Source organism: Chaetodon auriga, chromosome 4 (assembly GCF_051107435.1).
Source record: "Chaetodon auriga isolate fChaAug3 chromosome 4, fChaAug3.hap1, whole genome shotgun sequence".
Lineage (NCBI taxonomy): Eukaryota > Metazoa > Chordata > Actinopteri > Chaetodontiformes > Chaetodontidae > Chaetodon > Chaetodon auriga.
In genome coordinates this window covers 12,968,997-12,985,264 of record NC_135077.1, presented here as the reverse complement: position 1 = coordinate 12,985,264, position 16,268 = coordinate 12,968,997, and the positions used below count along the sequence as shown (strand labels likewise).

Here is a 16,268-nt window from a genome sequence, read left to right as displayed (position 1 = left end):
TTACTATAAATAACATTCACCATAGTTAGCCCTGATCAGCTTTGTGTGGTTTGAGAAGGTGCAGCTGAGGCTGATGGGATTGTCATTAATTTAGCAGCCGTTTAGTCCAAAAATGTCTTAGGTAGTATTGAAAAAATAGAAATGTTGAGCTGATGGTGGTGATGGAAAGTATTATTCAGAGTTCCTGTTTACACTGACATTTCTGAAACCAGATTACTGCCCAAAGTGAGGTGTGATCATATTAGAGTAGTGAAAGTCAAGACACTAACAGCAGCTTGACAGCCTCTGCTTACATGAGGGCTCCCCCGAGTCCTATGCCCCACCTCCAAACCTTGAATGTCGATACCAAATTTTCCAATTTGCCAACACATTAATGAGATGGAGAGATATTTCACAGGACACATGGGAGATAGAGGAAGAGTTAAAGAATCACCCAAATCATCTGTTTCATTAAGAGCCCCAAACATCAACCTGCTGGTGGACAAAAAAGCCAGGTCATCATTAAAGTCAGTCGGATTCATCCTCTGGAAACCGTGAATATCTGTACAAATTTCCATGACAGTCCATTCTCATGTGACAGCGTGATTAATGTAAACTGTACGGACGGAGCACGGGCTGTCTGTCAAAGCTTAATCAATGAAAATAAGTATGACCTCTAGTGGTGATAAGTGGGAACAACAACATAAATGTCTACAGCGGCATTATTTATGGTCTTTGACACATTTAAATCACTATACTGTGTATTTTGGGGGCTTTACTTGTCCAAAAAAAAAAAATTCCTTATATATATTGAACATCTATCATATCTCTAAGAGGAGACAGGGGGTTTGACAGGTTAGAGGAGATTTAGCTCTCTGTATTAGAACTTTAGTTTGTTCATCAAACCACCAGCTTGTTCTCATTTAATGACTGTAATAACTATTTGATAAACAGCTCTTTATTCGTTTCAGATGCTGTCTGAGGGGCAGTGCTGCAGTTTTTTTCAGTCAGTGAGAGCCAAAGAAAATATGAAAACACTTGGGAGAGTCTTTCTTCTTTAATAAAATAAATGACAAGATTAAGCCCCCTCCTCACCCACTAACGTTCATAGGTTCCCTTACATCTGCAGCTTTAAATAAAGGAGTCCTTACATGTATAATACGATGCTGGTGACTCAACAACATGTTCAATCATTAAACATAAATATTTAAAGTCTTCCAGTCAAAATCTTTGGATGATCAGATTTCAGATTATAGACACGAAAACCCAACAACAAGTGCAACATGCTTCACTTTATTACTGTCATAAATCACTGGCCACTCATTTGAGAGAAGGTTAATCCTTCCAGTGATGGTTACGCACTAAGTGAATTTAGGTTATGAGCATTCGCTGAAGTAGTCAGAGGCTTGTATGGCTCTGCACTCTCTCTGGTAGATGAGCCTGATCCTGCAAATAAACAGAGGAGATCAACACCAGTTAAGGCATTCAAATGTTTGTTTTTTGGTAAATAAATGATTGATTTCATAATTAAATGGTAATTTGTTTTATTGCATTTGTGCAAAATGCAGATTACCAAATGCAGTACATTCAATTTAAAGACTACTTATTCAAAAACAGCTGAAGATAATAACTTACATTCTTCTTAACTCGTTCAAGTGAGTCGCTCCGAAGCCATTTTCTCTGTGAAAGTATTCACAAAACAAACACATTTCAATAAATATCTAAACAGAGTGATCAAACATTGTCTGTCCATGATGTCACTGTGCAATAAAGTCAACATAAATCAGCACACAATAAATTTTGAACGAACTCACAGAAGATAGGTGAAGATATGGATCAGGCAGCTGATGTCATCATGTATGACATCATCAGTCAAGTCTGGAAAGAAAGGCGAAGGTGCAAGTTGAAAATGGTTTAACCTGAGTGAACATTTTACATTTCTGGAAGAAAAGAGAATGAACTGTAGCTCCTGATGTCTGAACTGTCACATAAACACACTCCACATACACACACACACACACACACACACACACACACACACACACACACACACACACACACACAACTGATGCACACTGAAGCTGGCTAACAAGCCACAGCTAACGTCTGAAACTCACTGCTGCAGTCTGTCATGCAGATGTTGGGGGTTGCATTGGTGCCGTCGCTGCAGACCAGGTGATTGCTGAGCTGGAAGAGGCCATAGAGAGTCCAGACCTCGTCATCCAGGTGTGGAGGACTAGTGGGCGGTGGAGGCCGGGCGTTCGGTGTAGGTCGCATGGCGTGCCGTCGGCCCCGGATGTGAGGGGGGATTGTGACTGAAGGGTCCTCAAGCATGGCCAGGCTGAACCCCATTCCCCCATAGCTCAAACCTCTTTTCCCCCTGTTGTGATGTTCATCCATGCCGGGGGTCAGCTCATTGATCGCACTGGTGTTAAAACCTGACGCAAACTCCACATGACAGACAACTGGAGGCAGGGGAGAGGAAAGAGAAACAAACTGACCAATCATCTCCAAGTGTCACACTGGTTAACCCACACTCTCACTAACTAGTGGACTGACTGCTGTTTAGTTTACTGTGAACGTTCATAGTCCCCAGCAGGTGATTCCTGATGATTTTATGATCACCTGATCTGTCCTCTAGTGCCACCATCAGAACTGTGTGTAACATGTGTTAGTACACATACACATACACACGTACCGTAGCCTACATGCAGCCTCAACTGCTGTAATTGCCGTTTGGTTTGGGCTCAAAAACTACTTGGTTAAGGTTGGAAAAGATTGTGTTCTGGTTTAAAATGCCAGGTTTAGTGGCCACAAACATGGCTGCAACAGTAATGTGCTGCTTGACAGTCGTCTTCATCTCACATACATGTACCAGTAATCTGAACCACGCGACTTTGGTACCGACTGTAGAAACACTGATATGATACACATGAAATGTACAAATTTAACAGAAATGGTTTGCAGAAACGTGCAATACCAGCTGGGTTCGGGGCAGGCATGTGGGTTGTCTTGGGTTAGGGTTAGAGTTAGAGTTAGGTTAGCCCTACAGCCAACAATGCTTGATTGCTGACCATTCAAGGCGAATTCATATTAGTTTACATAAAATCACATCTAAATAGTTCAATTCTTAATTTCTTAATTTCTCAATCAAAAAAACGTCATGAATCACATTTAACAAATGTGCAGCCCTGGGAAATTTTTCAGCCATTTTTTACTTGCAATTAACAGATTAAAGATATATTTTTCAAAAAAAATAGCTGAAAAAGTGTTTTTAAGATAAAAGTTAGAGCTGGGACTTACTCTTGGCTACTAGGTCCTGCTCAGACAGTCCTCTCTGCTTCACCCTCTCTGGCAGGTAACCAATGGCCTTCGTCAGGACGTCCCTCAGTTCACATTTGGACACAAGTCGCCCCTCAGCCTGACTGCAGCACAGCCCCAGCAAGAGAAACACCACAAGTACCCTCATCTTGACTTCAATGCTCTGGAAACATATGTGACATGATATATATACTGTCTGCAGAGCCAGTGGTGGCAAATCACAGACAACATCTTTTGTTCTCCTCAGATAAAGGCCGCTCCCCTGGCGCCTGCAAGCAGGGGTCTGGAAATGCACAAACTTGTGCCAAATCTCACGCTTAGCTTTGGGTTTCTGAGCTCTAAAGAGGTCGGCGGAGGAAAAATGATCCATCTGCCTGAAAACATCTTTTCTCATTCATAGGTTACGCCTTCGTCCCGTTGAAAAGACCCGACCATGAGACTAAAAACCAGATAAGGTGAAACAGCTTCTCCTCTCAGGTCATCATAAGACATTTATAATTTCAGAGGATCGGGTGTCAGCTGTGAATACAGAGTGTGTGTTCAATATGAGGCCATTAGCTTCCCGAGCACAGCTATCAAGTTATGTCCAACAAAGGAAGGAACAATATGAAGAGCAGCAAAACAGCAACATGGAAGATGAGCACAATGCAGTCACAGTTTCAGTGAGCACGTTTTCCATGAAGGCTCTTGTTGTGTCCCTTTTTTATTTCACCCTGTTACACTTCTATCACCCCTTTTTCTCTTGTCTTGGTGAGACATCTCTGCATTGTTTAAAAGTGTTAACAAAGCTTTGACCAGGTCATCAAAGCCTACATTATAGAGCCACTCCAGCTGCTCCCTGAGGTCCTCTGATCGGCCTCGTTGGTCGTCTTTTGCTGCAGGGTTCAAACTAAAGGAGGCTGTGCTCTTCAAGCCGTTGCTGCTAAACTGTGTAACTCTCTTCTGTTGGACTTCAGATCTATGGACACCTTTAAAGAGCTTTTCTAATTCAGAAAGCGTGACGTCCTTGTACAGCAAAGAGCTTAGGATGGTAAACACACCTGACGGTTAGCATGTTAGCATTCTGATGTGAGCATTTAGCTCAAAAATCACTGCTGTGCCTGAATATGGCCTCACTGAGCAGCTATCTGTCGCTGTAGACTCCCAGTTTAACAGTTAGCTTCTCTGAAAATTAATTCACATTTCTCTCTTATCGCCACTTGCTGAGAAAATTAGGAATTACGTATTTCAGTGTGGAATCATTTTAAGGCTGGACTCTAAGGCAGTCAGTTACTAAAACATCTACTCAAACACTTCAGCAAAACATGTTTATTGAGAGATTGCAGAAAGCAGAAGACACAGAAGGTGTTTTCTTAGTTTTTCAGGAAACAATCACTGATTAAAGTTGTAATCAATATCGTTGAGATTTTTTCAATTACTGTAATTAATTGTCAGTTTGATTTCAAGTTCTGAAATCCACCCACAAACCAACTGAAATAAAATGCCTCACTGACGATTTAAAATGTTAACATAAAAAGCTTCACAATGTTTGGGAAATAAGTTCAGAGCACAAAGGTCACGCTGATTAAGAAGAAGAAATCACTGCTGCTGTGACGTCCTGCAGGCAGAAACTGTCCTCTGACGCCGCTCAGTTACATTCATCGAAGAAGTCTTTGATTTCACGACACTGGCAACGAGCTCTTCGAAGGATGTGGCTGTTTGATGAGAGAAAGTGAAGCAGTCTGTTAAAACAGCTGTTATTAGTCTGTCAGTACACAGCAGACTGCCTCACAATTATATTCTTTTATATAGTTATTGTTGACTTTTTAGCCTTTATTTATGCCGGGATGAGACTACATGATCCCTAGTAATATGATCCCATAGTCTGATCTTGTAGTTTGATCCCTGCGTATGATAGAGGTCAGAAACTTAATACAGTCCAATGAAAGATCAGGTACACAAATAAAACAATGAAAACCAGATGACATGTTCTGAAAATGCACACAGTTGCCAGTTTATTAAGCACATCTGGCTAAAACTAACTATATACTATATGTGAACTTATCACAATTTCTCTCTCTCTCTCACACACACACACACACTGGGCGCTCACCTCCAGTGTTCAGTCTTCACAAAGCAGCCAAGGTCATCCTCTATGTCGTCATCAGTGAAAGCTTCAGGGGAAAAAACAAACAGCTATTATTATTACTATTATTATTATGCATGATATGTGATTAAAGCGTTAGCATTGAGCACTCTTTTCTCTGATTCGAAGACTCACCTCCACAGGTAGTTTCACACGTGTTTTTGGACAGATGAGACGGTGAGTCACAGTGTCTGTCAGGCAGCTGGAAGAGTCCGTACAATGTGTGGGCTTTTGGTCGCCGCCCGTGTCTCCGGTGATGCATTGATCGCTTCTTACGTTTCCCCCCTTCCTCCGGCTCCTGCTCATCCTCGCCCATCTCATCACCATCATCGTTGCCCTCCATGTTGCCATCCTCATCCATGTCCTCCTCATCAGACTGGTCTTCTTCCAGTTCTTCTAGGATGCTGTCCATCTCCATCCCGTCAACCTCCTCGCTGCTGTCGTCAGCCTCCCGCCTTTTTCTGACCTTTCCATCTTCTACTTCTATGTCGGTTGGTTCAGTGGTCGCTGGTGCGGCAGTTGTTTTGGGTTTGCCGAACACTCTGACCAGGCTGGTGTTCAGATGGGATCTCTCCTCCACAACACAGATGACTGCAGCGAACCAGACAAACCAGGAAAAAGAAGAGAGGAAAGAAAGGATGACAGTCAACAAGTGAAATGTTCTTCCTTCAACATCCTGATGTTTGTACTTTTAATTTTCTTTGGTTAGTTTTTGGGTTCTTGGAAATTACACACTGGACTCGTGGACAGATTATGAGACAATTGGCCCCTGCAGACGTTTTAAGGTTCCTCACCCTACTTAATAGCAACAAGACACTGAGATTGAAGGAGATGTCTCTGCTGTAGTTGATGTTTGAGGATTTTCTTAATGTCTTCGTGATAGTTTTGCATCTCTTTTGTGTCATTTTGTGTCTATTTTGCAACACTTTCTGGCACTTTCGCTTCTCTTTGTAGACATTTTCATCTCTTTGTAGACATTTTCATCTCTTTGTGGTCGTTTTCATCTCTTTGTGTCTCTCTCTGGTCTTTTTTGACACTTTTTGTACTTGTTTTGCCTCACAGTGTAGTCATTTTTTTGTCTCTGTGAGGTAGTTTTTTGTCTCTTTGAAATCATTTGATGAAATGTCCAACAAGAAATGCCAACAGTCATTTCAAACAGAGATTCTGGCCAGGAGCCCCGTATCACTGTGGGCCCTGGACCTGTGCCCAGTAGACCTGATCAGTAATCCATCCATGTCCTGATTACACTCACCAAAGAAAAAAAAATAATGTTTTCTTGTATTTTGACTTCTGGATTATTAAGATACATGACTTTGGTTGAGGCAAGGGAAATATCGTGGAAATGGTTAATAATAACATAACTATTATTAGCAGGTCTGTGATAGGACGCGAGCCTGCAGGAAAGGCTGCATGTGTTATGCACCCATCACCACCCCAACATGATTTTGCGCCTCACCAGTGTAGAGCACACTGCTTCCTGTATGACACTGAATGTTGGCAGTGGAAGTAATTTGTGAGGTTCAGAATTGACTTAATAGTCAGACAACTATGACTGAAGGTCAAATAATGATAATAAACATTATCTACACAAAGCTGAAATATCAAGTATGAGATAAACATGAGCAAACATCTCATCTAAAGCATCTCTTTTTTGCCTCTCATCATAACAGTAAAATTCAGATAATAACAAAGGTTAAAACCAGTTTTGCTCACTGATGATGGGAAAACTAAACACTTTTTAAACCTCTTACTCTCTGCATGTCACTTGTCAATGTGTTTTCTATTTTTGTCTTTTTTCTTCTTCCTGAAACAAACTGTGTTCCTCTGAAGTGATTTGTGCTGCTGACTCTGGACGTCAGGAGCTGACTTCTCTTACACTGGACCCACCATTCATTCACCTCACCTCTTGCCAGGACTGTCTCCTTGTGTTTTTGTAACCTTTTGGGAAGGGCGATCGCCTGCCCAAGCTTTTCTCTCAGCTCGCATCTGGAGACGATGCGGCCCTCAGACAGGCTGGGCACCACAGCTGCCACAGCCAGCACCACCAGCAGCCCCAGCTTCATTACAACACCTTCTGTGGGGAAAATTTGAAGATTAAAACATTGCTGTGGAAATGGAGGATGGGGTAAAGTGAGCCCTATGTGAACCTCAACCAGTGCAAAACTGATCTTGAGTGTTCAGCTCAGTTTGCAGTGAACAGCGTCCTCTAGTGGTGAGAAGAGCTTAAATCGTGCTTCTGTTCATGAACAGTCACGAGCGAAAGAACTTCAGTTTATGCTTCAGATTTTTAATCATTGCAGAACGATGTGCTGAAAAACAAACTAATTTTATTTACAGAATCATTAATCAACATTGAAAATATCTCCAATAACAAGAGGCATTATTGGTAGAAATTCATATATGTGCATATTTATTGAAACAGGTGAAAGGTCTGTCAGTGGGATTAGATTATTTTACTTGATTTCAGTATAATTCAAGTAAAAAAATGTAGGATTTTCTATCCTGCTTGCTTCTATCGTGCTTAGGTATGCATCTATAATCCATCTGTATCAATATATACATATATTACAAAGGAAATGCACAAAGAACACAGAGAACAAGAGCTTATCTCACTGCATGAGCAAAACATTTTTTAACCAAATCAGTCAGACTGAACTGAAGTTGAAATAACTTGTTAAGGGTTTACCTTTTGCAGATTAAAAGTATATGAGCAGAGTGTTTGTGATGATTCTCATTCATCCAGGTCATGGTTCCTCCAACTGCTTCCAAAGGCAACCGGATTTGCTTGTGGTTCCTGAAGATGTTTCGCCTCTCATCCAAAAGGCTTCTTCAGTTCTCACTGACCGATGGGAAGTCCCAGGCATATGTCCTCTTGCATGATCATAGCTCCGCTCAGCTATCATGCAAGTCGTTAGGGTCACATGAGTGAAGGTGTTGATGGCTCAGTAGATGTTGGTGGGTGAGAAGGGGTGAGTCGTCGACCTACCTGCCCATCATGTGACTCAACAGGAAATTTGAAACTGGACTCGGATGAAACCATGCACACTGAAGATGACAGGAGCTTCAACATTGAAGTATACAGAAAACCCACGCACACAGATCAACATTTGCTCTTTGATTCTCACCACCCTCTGGAACACAAGCTGGGGTTCATCAGAACGCAGCAACATCGAGCTCAGAACACGCACACAAGGACAAAAAGCAAGGATAGGGAGCAGAAACACACCAGGGAAGCACTCAGAACGTGTGGCTACTCAAACTGAGACTTCATCAAGACTATAAAAAGACACAGAACAGAAAGAGAAGAAAGGGAGCATAGATGGAACAACACTGTCACACCTCACATTGCAGGAGTATCTGAAAAACATCTCAAGGACAAAGGACATTCATCACCCTTGCGTCTTCAATCACCCCAACGACTCGTATGATAGCTGCGTGGAGCTATGATCATGCAGGAGGACGAATGCCTGGGACTCCCCACCAGTCAGTTAGAACAGAAGAAGTCTTTTGGATGAGAGGGGAAACGTCTTCTAGATCCACAAGCAAGTCCAGTTGCCTTTGGAAGAAAATATATCCGCAGAGATGTGTGTTTATGTCCTTAAAAGTTAAAGTTTGAACAAGCACTTTAATATTTTGAATACATTGAGTTCTGTTGTTGCAGTTGATCAGATGCTAAGATGTCTCATTTTATGTCTTCGCTCAAGAAAATCAGATTTAAAAAAATTGTACTTATTCATCAGGAAGAGTTCATGAGAGACAATATCTGCCCTTTGATTATATCCAATATTAATGCACAAACACAAAATAGGTTGTACACATAAAAAACTGATATTCATAAATATTTGTTCAGTGTTTTAATTTGTTTTTATTAATTCGGTTTATTTATTTTATTATCTCTCTATTTTACCAGCTTCAAACTAAGCGGTTAGTAAAAACAAAAGGCTAACGAAACAAATGAGGAAATTAAATATAAATAGAAAATATAACGAAAACAGCACCGAAGATGCTCCTCACCTCCTTCTGCACAACAGAGTCTTCTCCCTGAGTTTGCTGATGGAAGTTTGTATTTGTGTCTGCAGGCAAAACCTCAGCGAGTTTATATACAGACCCGAACTTGTGCACCAACCTGTTTTACTCGTCATCATTTTTGACAGCATTTCCTTGAGGGAACAGGATGACCACAAAGCAACACACAAAGACTGCTAAGATTACTGTGATCATTGTGGAAACATGGATTAAACCTGAACATGACGTTTGCAGCTTTGGTAGATTTCCATATTGAATAAGAGCAACACTAAAACAATGCAGTCACAATTCAGTCGTGAACTGACCTTCTTGTAGTGTTGTATTTATAAAGTTTGTACTGTATAGTATGAATCAGCATGAATCGCTGTTTCTGATTTTGATATTCAACCATTTGGCTTTATAAAAAGTCATCACTGGAAATCTCAGAGAGCCTTCGCTCAGCTCTGCAGTGTTTTAGCCTCTTTGGTTCGTTTGGATTCACGTCACATTTACGGTCTGGTTCAGTCAACCCATCTGAAGAAAACACAAGTAAACTGACAAAACACAAACAAATGGAGAAAATGTATTGTATTTGACACGTTACATTGATCACAGTGTCTGAGTTTGGAGCATATTTGAGTGTTAAGGTTTGTGTTGTGTGTATGTGCAGTGTGTGACAGGCAGGTTTGCACAAAGCAACTAAGGAGAGGAAACAAAAGCTGACAACCAGGCTGATAAGAACACATCAGTGATTTTGTTTAATTTAAAGAGATGATACATAGGCTTACTGGCTTTAGTAGCAAGTCCAAACAGAAGGAACTGAAATTCCACAGGTGAACAAACGCAGGGCAGGAAAACAGTGCAGACAGGTTCAGGCGTCACTGACAGTCTGCCAGTCAACCATCACACTTTTTGCGTACTAAGTACATGTACTAAGTACACTTTGTGCTATTATTGTTGCCTTCAAGTATACAGTAGTCCTTGAGTCATACAGGAACACAGGAAGTGTAAATAGTTGCGAAATTGGCCAAACTTTTTACAAACTTTAAGTGTACTGAAGTGCACCAGTGAAAATCATGAATCATCAGCATTCAAAACACACTGCAGTACAACTGTGTTATATCACCGGTGTGTTGGAAATATATTTAAAATGAGTTGTAATGAAAGAATACTTTAATTGAGCATCCCAATAGCGTATTACAAAGTGTACTCGTGATGACTTTTCTATACTTAAATTATATTTCTAATACACTACAGTCTGACCTTGGCTGGTCTGAATACTGTAGGGGGTAAATGGGGAATGAGGAGCAGGTGAGCAGGTGGATGTCAGGTGACTGGGACCAAAGTCTGAGGGGATGTGGAGGATGGATGGAGCAGTCTGCAGACTCTGGACAGGAGAACTGCAGCCTCAAATACCTGCTAAACAGACTCTGCTTTGATATCCAGGTCTGCGTGAAAACATGCAGACTGACCGGGTCTCATGGCGTCTATGTCACCCAACACTGAGCCAGATGGCGGAGAGGATAAGACAAACGAGTCTCTCCATGTTATTTTTGCTGTGTCATTGTCAACGACATTAATCTGCACGTGAACATTCTGTTTCTTCCAGGAAGTCTGAAGACCAACATGCTCTCGTTTCAAAACACCTGTTTAGACTGCATAGCTTTGGATGGGCCTAACTGCATTTTATTTCTTTCCTGAACTTTCAAAGTTTGATGTGTACCTTCACTTTTTTTAAAATGAAAATCTCACTGCTTCTTTTTTCTTTGACTAGATTCAATTTTATATCCGATACACATTTAATGTATAGTGCACTTAATATCACATGCTTTCATGTGCGCTCTACTTTTACTTTGACATGAACTGAAATGACTTTTTACACGTCTGCGTATTTATATCCAGTACAAGTACTAAATTGTACTGCATGATAGAGTGGAATTACCATGTGAGTACCAGTTTTTAAAACTTCAGAGCTGTTTCTAGTATTTCCACCCACACTGGGTGATATACTTAAGGTGAACGAAATAATAGAAACACCTTTCAGTAAGTGTAACGTCCCGTCATCTTCCTAAAACTCCCAGACTTCAGTATCCTCAGAGGTGTCTATATGACTGAATGTGTCCCTGGATGTTTACTGGTGTGACTGGAAGGTGTTTGATCTTGTGAAAGTCCACCACCAGCTTTATTTAACAGAGGTCTGTGGTCCACCAGAGACAAGCAGCGAGTGCAGTGAGACACGAAGGCCATGTTCAATAAGACTTGTGCATGTGACAAACAACGCGACTGTGGTTTATCATGTAAATGCAAATAGTCTTGTGGGATGCTGATCTGTTTCTTCCCTTCATCAGTCTAAAGTCTGTTGAACTCTGCTGAACTATGAACGCAGCAGATTTTCAACAGGCACAAACAGAGACCGGCTTTACATCATTTTTTTTGTGTGTGCGTGTGTGTTTCAGGAAATAACAGATGTCTTTGCTTTTTATGGATGACTCTTAAGAAAAATCCGCTTTGACCTCACCCACGCACCCAAACGGTGGTCCTCAAATCTCAAAGTTATTAATTCCATCTTCTGATCAAACACTTCTGTCATTAACCTCTGTCACTGCAGCCAATCAGAATCCTTCTCTCACTGCTGCTTGTATAAATTACCATGCCTAAATATGGTACTACAATGATAAATCTTCAAAAATAGGCAAAAAAAAAAGTACAGTAAATGTAAAATATTGATTTTGCATTGCGTTTATTTAATTCTATCTGTAATTGTTGATTTCAGGAGCATGTTGAGGTGAACTGGTGAATGCCACATGTTCTCTTAAATCACTCACTTCACAACACATCTCTTTGTATGGGTGGTTCTCATATAAATACATACATATAAATATAATGTTACAGATTATTACAGATTAAACAACCCAACAGTTTATTCAAGTACAGTTGAAATGATTAGTCGATTTATCAATTAATCTATTGGCGGAAAACTAACCACAAACTATTTTCATAATGGATAAGTCTTTTTTCCTGGAAAATCTGCTGCTTTTCCTTTGGCTCATTTGAATGTATTTGTAATGGTGTTGAGGTTTGGACTGTTTTGGACCATCACAAACATTGTGAAGGTGTCACTTTGGGCTCTTTGTGACCACACTTCTCACTGCTTTCAGCATGTTTCCAAACCAAACAATCAATTCATGGAGAAAACGATCAGCAGATTAATACAGAATGAAAATAATCATTAGTCGCAGTCAAAATAGTTCAAAATGAGCTCCACCTCAACCAGTAAAATCCTGCTTTTAGTTCAGTAAAGGATCTGAATATTTGAGCCTGTCAGACCGGTTTAGTGTCTCATCCTGTTCATGACTTTCAGCCCTGAACTCTTTGTTCATTCACTGTGTGACCGATGACCTCAGTTACAGGCAAACGGGCCTCAGCAGGTAACTGTACCTGCACAGGTGTTCTAAGAAACCTTCTCATGTCATAACTGAATACATGATTATGGTTTCTCTGCATGTTGACTGTCACTTCTTATGCAGAGAAGTTCTTACAGAAAGTTCATAGACCCACGCAGGTGTTTGGCTTATTTCAGGTGATTGGGCCTCAGGATTGCCAAGAGGTGTGTCCACACTGCTCGATCAACATCTCACCTTCCACTTAGTCTTTATTTAACAATACAGGCAAAACTCAAACTAAGGCTGAGTGGCAATTTTCACTTTCAATCGTTCTACTGATCATTTTCTGATTAGTCTTTTGTTCGTGTCATGTAAAGAGCCATTCTGTAATGCTAAATTATTTCCAACCACACTTGACTACTGAGGAAAGAGAGGAGACTGAAGGCCATAGTGCTCCTGGTAAGCCGTCTGAGGGGGACGCTGTCCCAGGACAGGACTGTGATGGAGGACAGTCAGCGTTCTCAGGGTGCGGATGTCAAAACTCTGCTGATAGTCTTCACATGGAGGGTTTGGACACTGAAGAGACTTACGAGGGGACTGAGACCTTCCACTGTGAACATCATAGCTGCAACAGAATGACGTATTTTACTGGAGGATTTTGTGGTTGAGCAGAAATCCATACACAATGCCGAACCATAACCTTACCCATGATCCTTTGAGAGGACAGTATGGACTCGGGCCAGCTGTCCTGGATATAATCCATGTACATCTCTCCCCAGATGTGACGGTCTGGAATAGAAAGGAATAAAAACATATACAAGGTCCTCATCATATCTTTTAGATAAAGGTCAGTGTTACTTTTTCATATAACTATGATTATTCGACAGCTTAAGTGAAAAAATAACATTTTTGAGTTCAAAATAATTTGCCTTCAGATAACAACATGTATAAAATAGTAATTATCTTATATTGAAAAAGGTCACTATATAATTTTGGACTAAAGCCCTGAAGGTTTAATTGGCTGATGCTGCTCACTCACTTCGGTGTTAACCTGGTTGGTCCATCAGGCTGTCTGGAGTCCCGAGACTCTCTGAACTCATGGAGCCGCAGAGCAACACCAGATCCTGCCATCACATTCGAGGCGAGGCTCAGTCAAGATCGAGACCAGGTCCAAAGAGGGTTGAAGGTTGAGATCACAGCAGCTCGAGTGTGAGTTTCCTGTGGATGAACGCAGATGTAGATCCATCTGCTCTGGATTAAACCTTTAAAGTCTTTCTGATCAATGCAGAAAACTGTAACCGCATGTTCAGGTTTTTGCTGCTGAAATAATTAAATAAAGCAAATATTTCCATCATCAGCAAAGTTTTTAGCCTAACAAATATTCACAGTGATGGGAAAGTATTCCTGATATTTTATAAGATCTTTGCGTGTTTTCTATGCAGAAATCATAATTTATCAAGTGACTAGTAACTAAAGCTGTTTTTTGTTGTTATTTTGTTGGCCCACTTGTTCATATCCTGGTGTGTAATGAGCATTGTGGCCTCTAGAGGCTGCTAATGACATTTTACATTTGTAACCATGCTACACTTGACATGCAGAAAAAACAAATTAAAGTCCAGCAGAAGGTAAGAGAAAGACAAGTCCACGTCCCAACAAACATAAAACACACCGTAACACTTCCTCCACTGCTCCACTTCAAAACACTGAGACACAACGTTCAAGCCTCAGTCCACACCACCACAGTTAAAGGACCACCAGCAGTCTCACCTGCAGATGAGAGACGTCCGTCCAAACTGCTGACCTGGACTCAGTTCAAAGCTCATTTAGAAGCAAAGCTGAGAGACTGGATCACGCAGCTAAACTCGAACTTGCTCCACATTATTTCCTCACCGGTGTCCCTTCCTGTCCTGTTTCCTGCATCAGTGGATATTCTCCTCTTTTCTTTTGATCACCTCTGCATTGATATCTAACCCCAACACAGAAAGAGAAACCCAACACTGCTCTGACAACACAGCAACCTGAGACCAGAAACCATGATCTCTCTCTCTCTGTCTCATACACACACACACACACACACACACACACACACACTCAAACACACACACAGACAGCTACTCTGGTTACAGTAAGACCCTCAGAGGAGTTTTCACATTTCTAGCGTCACTACAGATGAAGCTGTGAGAATAACAGACCTTTCAGGCTGTTTTACACTGTAAAACACTTTTCTAAGAGTTATTTGCTCACAATGAACATATCAGACGTTAGACTACAGACAGAGAGTCAACCCCGCTTAAATTTGTCTCAACAGTGTAAAAATATGGGCACCCACCATAGTTTTGATCTTCACATCCAAAAAACTAAATCAATATACTTTTTTTAATCTCATGTCTTAATCTGAATTGTCCATCATGTTCAGTGTCTGAAGTGATGGCTTTAAACTGCTTATTTTGTCTGACCAGCACATAAAAACCCAGAATAAAAATATGTAAAGCACAAAACAAATTAACATTTTTTTTTACAGCCGTAACACGCAAGTAATTGAGAAATTGTCTAAACGATTAATCAGCAGCATTGGAATTCATATTTGTTAATAGATCATAATGTTTTTAATATATATATTTTTTCATATTAATGATGTTGTGTTCCTGATTGATGAATTACACTTTTTGGCTTAATGTGTGAATTCTTGTGTTGGGGCAGCATGTGTTGACAGTAAGCAGACACCTCTGAACAATATCCACAAACTGTCCCATTTCATAACATGTTTAGTGGGACTGAGTTGTTATTTCACAGGCTGTAATTGATTAATGCAAATCAGCAGCAGCAGCAGCAGCGGTCCCATCGATGTAGGCCTGCAGCCAGACTGGGACCAGGATCTTCAAACAAAGCATCCATTCACAGGGAGACTGGGGAGAGGGGGGCGGGGGTGCTATACATTTTGGTAAGCCTGAGTAAATTAATAACAGTATCAAAGTCTGAAAAAAATTATTGCCAATCTGCAAAATATCCACATGATTGGCTTGAAAGTTACTCCAGTGGATAAATAAGAACAGCTGATCTCTGCTGTGGATCAGAGGCAAGTGAATTTTTAACTGAACTGAATGTGGACACATAAATCCAGCACACACACACACATACACACACACATACACACACACACACACACACACGCACACACACACACACACACACAGAGAGAGAGAGAGAGAGAGAGAGAGAGAGAGAGAGAGAGAGACAACAAAAGCTGGGGACCAACAAAAGCCCTGGATGCCATGAGGAGAGCGATGCTGCATTCACAGACTCCCTGGAAAGTCCATTTGCCAGTAAAGGGGAACATAACCAACTCAGATGAGATGTGGTAAGAGACGTACAGTAAATCTTGTCATGCGATAATTTGTCCCTCAAGACATGTGATCAAAATGTAGCGCTCCAATGATTGGTCATTTAATCTATTC

At 40.9% G+C, this 16,268-nt stretch overlaps 2 protein-coding genes across 5 annotated transcripts; both read right to left on the bottom strand.

Moving 5' to 3' along the window:
• Positions 1 to 1,344: 1,344 nt before the first annotated feature.
• On the bottom strand, positions 1,345 to 4,956 carry LOC143318896 (uncharacterized). 2 transcript variants are annotated; one of them, XM_076727415.1, is made up of 6 exons: positions 4,883 to 4,956; positions 3,283 to 3,463; positions 2,097 to 2,444; positions 1,794 to 1,857; positions 1,615 to 1,659; positions 1,345 to 1,425 (listed from the first exon to the last, which is right to left on the bottom strand). In XM_076727415.1, exons 2-6 carry the CDS (start codon positions 3,446 to 3,448, stop codon positions 1,356 to 1,358), a joined length of 693 nt encoding a protein of 230 aa, XP_076583530.1. In that variant the 5' UTR covers positions 3,449 to 3,463; positions 4,883 to 4,956; the 3' UTR covers positions 1,345 to 1,355. The 2 variants fall into 2 exon arrangements, with proteins under 2 accessions (XP_076583530.1, XP_076583529.1); XM_076727414.1 differs by lacking the exon at positions 4,883 to 4,956 and having other exon boundaries at positions 3,283 to 4,500.
• LOC143318897 (uncharacterized) lies at positions 4,758 to 9,502 on the bottom strand. 3 transcript variants are annotated; one of them, XM_076727417.1, is made up of 6 exons: positions 9,440 to 9,502; positions 8,112 to 9,022; positions 7,329 to 7,499; positions 5,561 to 6,016; positions 5,393 to 5,453; positions 4,758 to 4,994 (listed from the first exon to the last, which is right to left on the bottom strand). In XM_076727417.1, the coding sequence occupies exons 3-6, from the start codon at positions 7,486 to 7,488 to the stop codon at positions 4,928 to 4,930; spliced, it is 744 nt and encodes a 247-aa protein (XP_076583532.1). In that variant the 5' UTR covers positions 7,489 to 7,499; positions 8,112 to 9,022; positions 9,440 to 9,502; the 3' UTR covers positions 4,758 to 4,927. The 3 variants fall into 3 exon arrangements, with proteins under 3 accessions (XP_076583532.1, XP_076583533.1, XP_076583531.1); XM_076727418.1 differs by lacking the exon at positions 8,112 to 9,022 and having other exon boundaries at positions 7,329 to 7,496; positions 9,440 to 9,497; XM_076727416.1 differs by lacking the exon at positions 8,112 to 9,022 and having other exon boundaries at positions 9,440 to 9,495.
• Between the last annotated feature and the right edge of the window lie 6,766 nt (positions 9,503 to 16,268).

Bases quoted from the DNA above. Each gene is read 5' to 3' on its own strand.
- LOC143318896 (XM_076727414.1), bottom strand. From the start codon at position 3,694: ATGAGAAAAGATGTTTTCAGGCAGATGGATCATTTTTCCTCCGCCGAC. The intron at 2,445-3,282 runs GTAAGTCCCAGC...CCCTGCCTCCAG, and splicing joins GCAGGACCTAGTAGCCAAGA to TTGTCTGTCATGTGGAGTTT. The intron at 1,858-2,096 runs GTGAGTTTCAGA...CTTTCTTTCCAG, and splicing joins CTGCATGACAGACTGCAGCA to ACTTGACTGATGATGTCATA.
- LOC143318897 (XM_076727417.1), bottom strand. From the start codon at position 7,488: ATGAAGCTGGGGCTGCTGGTGGTGCTGGCTGTGGCAGCTGTGGTGCCC. The intron at 6,017-7,328 runs GTGAGGTGAATG...GGTTCGCTGCAG, and splicing joins GGAGACAGTCCTGGCAAGAG to TCATCTGTGTTGTGGAGGAG. The intron at 4,995-5,392 runs GTGAGCGCCCAG...CTCATCAAACAG, and splicing joins GTGAAGACTGAACACTGGAG to CCACATCCTTCGAAGAGCTC.